The sequence below is a fragment of the Teleopsis dalmanni genome, chromosome 1, assembly GCF_002237135.1.
Source record: "Teleopsis dalmanni isolate 2A chromosome 1, ASM223713v2, whole genome shotgun sequence".
Taxonomy (NCBI): Eukaryota; Metazoa; Arthropoda; class Insecta; order Diptera; family Diopsidae; genus Teleopsis; species Teleopsis dalmanni.
The window spans coordinates 190,579,939-190,585,671 of record NC_051846.1 but is presented as its reverse complement, the minus strand read 5'-3'; the positions used below and the strand labels follow the sequence as shown (position 1 = coordinate 190,585,671).

The 5,733-nt window shown below is 31.3% G+C and overlaps 1 protein-coding gene across 1 annotated transcript in view; it reads right to left on the bottom strand.

Moving 5' to 3' along the window:
• The window catches only part of LOC119666942 (uncharacterized protein PB18E9.04c-like), a 9,697-nt gene that overhangs the window by 455 nt on the left and 3,509 nt on the right, over positions 1-5,733 (bottom strand). Inside the window, exon 3 of the mRNA XM_038076220.1 lies at positions 4,558-5,339. Coding sequence (XP_037932148.1) covers positions 4,558-5,339 — 782 coding nt within the window. The remainder of the gene's footprint in view (positions 1-4,557; positions 5,340-5,733) is intronic.

The window sequence follows — 5,733 nt, the reverse complement described above, 5'->3', positions numbered from 1 at the left end:
CCTCCAAAATAATTTCAATGTTGGCTTTCATAACAAGCAATTAAGAATGTATTCGATATTGTTTGGCTTGCGAGCTCGCCTTGAGACTATAAAAACTTTGTTTTGGGAGTCTGATCCTTCTTGGTCGCGGCTTTAATTCCCTTTATTTGAATTCAATTTCCTTCATCTTTGTATTAATTATGAACGCAAGTCTTGTAGTAAACAATTTTTTAATTCTTTGGTCCATGCAAAGTCTAAAATTATTCACATCGACAGATACCTACCTGCGGTTGAAACTCACTAGTCACGTGACTTTCCTCCTGACTTTCATTTTACTAGCATCATTCTCTTTGATTTAATTTTGGCTACAGGATACAAGTTCTCCTGATATTTTTAACTCTACTTCTATGAGGTATAATCTGTTAGTTTCATCAACCTTCTTTATAACAGCGATTTTTGTGACCCCGATAATAGTGTTTATACCTAATGGCCTCCTTCTGATTATCACAATCACACCAATTCGTTTACTAGTTTAAGCTTATTCATTTATACTGTCATCTAACTATCAATTTAATTTCCTCCTGTTATCATCTTCGACATTTTTAACTACCTAGGTAGTGTGATATCCGCAAAAGATAGTAGAAAAAAAGATATCCTGACCAGAATTAACAAGGCAACGAGCGCATACTCACAGTTACGTCAAATATGGAACTCAGCGAAAATATTCTTCTCCTCAAAAATGAGAAGAACATGAGTCAAACGTGATCTCAGCATTGCTCTATGGATGTGAGACCTGGCTTGTAACCGACTTTCTTACTGAAAAAATTTAAAATTTTGTCAACAGATCTCTTCGACAAAATTCGGTGTGGTGGCCAAATGTCATCAGTAACTTCGAACTTATATGTTCGAATTATATGTTTGAATTGGAACCAATGATTGATTACATAAAACTACGAAAATGGCGGTGGCTAGGTCACACATTGCGAAAGGATGCTACAGAAATTTGTCGACAAGTTCTTGTTAGGAACCAGATACTTGAATAAAGTTTTCAGTACTCTAATTTTCACAATCCAACGGAACAATATTCATTACGCATTCTTAAGACGTGGGTTTAAGTGGTTCAAGTCTCATACGGTGTCTTTGATGCTTTTAACCTACTGGAAAAAATCCGCTTACGAGAACTTTTTGAGCAAGGGAATACTTTCTAAATTTTAATGTAAAAATAATATTTTTTTTATTGCTTACAAAATTACAATGAAATAAGTAAATACGAATAAATTAAATATCTTAAGTGCACATCGTTTAAAACACAAATGCCTGATGTTTTTTTTTGGTTAGAAGATACATCGTCATACAAGCCTCCTACTAATGCACTTAATGTTTTTCCATGGGGTTTACATTTACATCACAAAACATAATAAAATAAAAATATATGGGGAAAATAATATACGAGTATATTTACAACGTTTTGAATAGGCTTCGTAAATAATTGCATTGCAAAAAAAGCAATTGAAATTTTTCGCTGTGGATTATTTGCTTTTCGAGAGCAATTAATATTCAGAGAAGCAAAATAAATATGTACGGGTTCGTCTATTTGCTGTCAATAGAGATACATTTCATCAAAATTAAATTTCTATTTAATCTGTCTTGTAAATTGTTAAACGTAAATTGGGCTCAATAGTTTATTGCGATAAATTGGCAGCATCCGCAGCATGGAAGCTTGAATGATGCCAGCGCTGGACTAGCACAATTGAAAATTGGAAATTGATTTGAATTTTATGGTCGTTATGCGCTGCTCTATGGATTCTATTGGCTCTATGGGCGCACAGGGAAGGGCGCAATTTTTTCGTATTGAAAATAATTTTAATGGAATTAAGTTGTTTATTGAAAATTGCTGCTATTTTAAAAGGCACACAATGAGAAGTTATGGAAAATTAAATATTGTTTTTATTATTCGAACAAGTCAACACGCACAATCGATGCGTTACTCGAGCTCCAATTTCGTTTATGGACTTTAAAGTCATTTGCAAAAATTTATAATAAAAGTTTTTCAATTGACTTTTACGACTTAATAAATTTAAATGCATTTCAACATTTTAAATGCTGTTTCACTTTAACAGATAATTTAATCAATGTGAAAACTGGGAATCAGAATCAATTTTAAGTGCACATCCAATAGGGCAAACCATTCAGTCGTTACGTATGTAACCATATATTCATCTTCAACGGTCTTTCGCAATATTGGTTGTTGGTTTTAATAGTATCAAAGACCACTGAAATGGAATATAGAATAGTTAATGTTGAATTTCAATCAATTAAAAATTAAATTTTTATTGTTCAATATGCACTCCTTTTTATTTAAAAAGAGTTTCTTTGGGTATTTGACATAACATAAATATTTTAGAAAAAAAAAATCGTATAAATTTAGGAATGTTCTTAAAATAAATCAAATAAACGAAATAACGGTATTTAAAATAATAAAAATAAAATCTTAAATTTTACAAAATGTTGAGAATAACTGCAGCTAACTAAATTGTATCCCCCGTATTGCAATTATTGAAATAATATTATTTAAAATAATAAAAATAAAATCTTAAATTTTACAAAATGCTGAAAATAACTGCAGCTAACTAAAATGTATCCCCCGTATTGCAACGTCAACTGTTGACATCAGGTTCAACGGCCCCCGAAGAAAATATACAAAAATACTAGAACACCCATGATACCACTATGTAGATTTATCCTTTAAGTTAGTCTTCAATATCGTCAACAATAAAATAAGTCAAATTTTCTGGTTTATTTTAAAATACCGGATCTCATTTGCAATATTGTGTGGAATATAGAATCAAAAAGTCTTTTTAGTTAATTGAAAAGGTTTGAGTATATTCTAAAAATCAATTAAATCAACTAATAACAACTTAAATTTGAATTTATTATATATAGATGTAATGTTGCATTTTTTATATCATTAACTTAGTTGTGAGTAAATAACGTAATAATGTTCAAATTTAAAACAATAGTATCCCGGTAAAACAGACAGCGCAACCAGTCCAGAGAACACTAGTCACAATACTATAGGTTATATACATACTATATATGCTCACTAAACACATATTACATGTTAATTATGAACTCATCAATGTTCATCAACTAATATTGATTAAATTACAATCACTCGCTACTGTAGTCGAATACTTTCACTATTCGCTAGTGAGTCCCAACCGATCTTGGTCCGCAAGATGGTTAAAAAATGGTCCGTTAATCTTATTTAATAGGTATGGATCGATATCTGATTGTTTATCCACTGAGACCTCACTTATTAGAAAATAAGCACAAAATTTTTTCAAAGAATAATATACCTATTCTATAGCGTATATAATGTATTAATGCATTTATATAATTTATTATATATTATACCAGAGATGCATAAAGCATATTAAAATAATCATAGTTTATTATACTTAAACTTGGAGGTCCCTATTAAAAAAAAAAATGTCTTGGTAAAAAAAGAGGCGTGAAGTCATTGCTGTAGTCCAATTATATGGATTACGGTAACCAGCAACAGTAGCTAAATCTACATCAATATTATGGAACTGCATTTGCCTAACTTCATTTTTGATTTGACCCATACAAAAAGTAAATGCAATTGAATTTACTTCTTGACTATAGGAAAATGAGTACAGTTGAGGCTAAGAAAAGAATTTACTTCTTGACTATAGGAAAATGAGTACAGTTGAGGCTAAGAAAAAAATTTACTTCTTGACTATAGGAAAATGAGTACAGTTGAGGCTAAGAAAAGATGTAATCTTATTAGCAATCGCACAAGCATTTTTAAATGAAACTCAACGCGGAACATCTCTGTAACACTAAATATTCAAAGAGCAATTATGTTTTACCTATACGAAAAGACCCAACTGAATTTGGCTATAGAAAAAGGTTATAGATGTGGCTAAGAAAAAGCTGATACCAATTGTAGTAGCACATTTGATGATGAAAACTTAACGCGGAACATCTCTGTAACACTAAATCTTCAAAGAGCAATTATGTTTGACCTATACGAAAAGATGGAACAGAATTTACTTCTTGGCTATAGAAAAAGGTTATAGATGTGACTAAGAAAAAGCTGATAGCAATCGCAGTAGCACCTTTAATGATGAAAATTCAACGCGAAACTCAATTTAATTTCGTATTTACATATATTTTGATTAATATATAATAACACCAACTTGTGGCGGATCACTGAGAGTTATATTGCGGAGAACTTAGTGCTCTAAAATAGAGACTTCTCAAAGGGTGCCGTCAACGTTTAAGGTAGTTCTTCAATTCTAGCATACGGATGGTGTCTCATTCGTAGTATCTAATGACTAATGACTGATTTAATGCAATTGCTACATAATAATACAAATTCTTATAATCACTATGGCTTGAAATATTTTATAGATCGTCTATGGATTCATTCCATTTATACATTATTTTATATTTTAATTTGTTATTTCATTTTGTTTTATATTACTCGCATTAATACATTTTTTGACAAAACTATTTCTACTATATTCGTACATAAATGTTTTTACTTACCACATTTGGGGCAATGTTTATAGGATCCATACGTATCCATGCATGTTCGAAAGAGCTGTTATATGGCGTTTGAACATAGGAAACATTACGATACTCTGCTGTGAAACTACGGACTGGATACCCACCAGCGGCGGTTTTATTGAAACGCCAAATGAGAAAACCCAAAATAGTGGATGCTTTAAAATAGAGTTGTGATACTGGACCAGGTGGTGTACGTACAGTTAGATTGACTTTAAGTATTGCTTGATATTCTTGCTCTTCTTCTTCGTTAAGCGTTGGTAAGGTGGAATTAGTTGTACTACTGCTACTGTTTGCAATAGTGTGAGGTGCCAAGGAGGAGGAGGAGGATGAGGACAATTTTGTTAGAGCTACAGTTGTAGACGTTGTAATTGGCGAGGTAGTAAAAGCAGTTGTTGCATTTGTTTTTGTTTTTCTTATTATATTTGTTGATGCTGTTGCTGTGGCTGCTGTTGTTTTTGTTGTCGTTGTTGTTGCACTTTCAGTTTGCAATAATTTAACATTTTTTGGTGTTGCTGGTATTGCTGGTATTGTTGGTGTTGTCGTTTTTAATAAGTCTACATTTGTTTCTACACTAGTATCACTATTACTAAATACGCTATTATTCGAATATAATTCTACTCTAATTGCTACATCGGTTTTTGTGCTATTAACAATTTCTAAGGCTATGTCTGTGGCATTGCGAGGAGGCACGGAAGCGAAGCATACATAGAGACCACGGTCTGCAGATGATACATTAGTAAGCACCAAATATTTTCCGGTCTGAAAATATAAATGTATATGGAATGCATTAAAATGTAATACATTTCGGTATCATTAAATTAAATCTTATTTTTCATTTTGCATTTGATAATTTCACATTTCATTATTTGCAGTTACAATGTCAGTAGAATATTGCGCTTTTCATATCTGAAAATGGAATCGATATTGTTCAGTTGGAATGCGCTCTTCCGTACTGAAATTAACTTTTACGCTCGTATATTTTGCAATTTTGTATTTATGCTGCCAAGTTGTGCATAACACATAAATTATTTTTGTATTTGTATTTAAAAATCTGAACCATACAATATTTTAGTTAAAAATTTGTATGAATTCATATTAATAAATATTTTACTATTTTACTATGTTGGATTATTGTAAAATATTCCCTTTGAAATA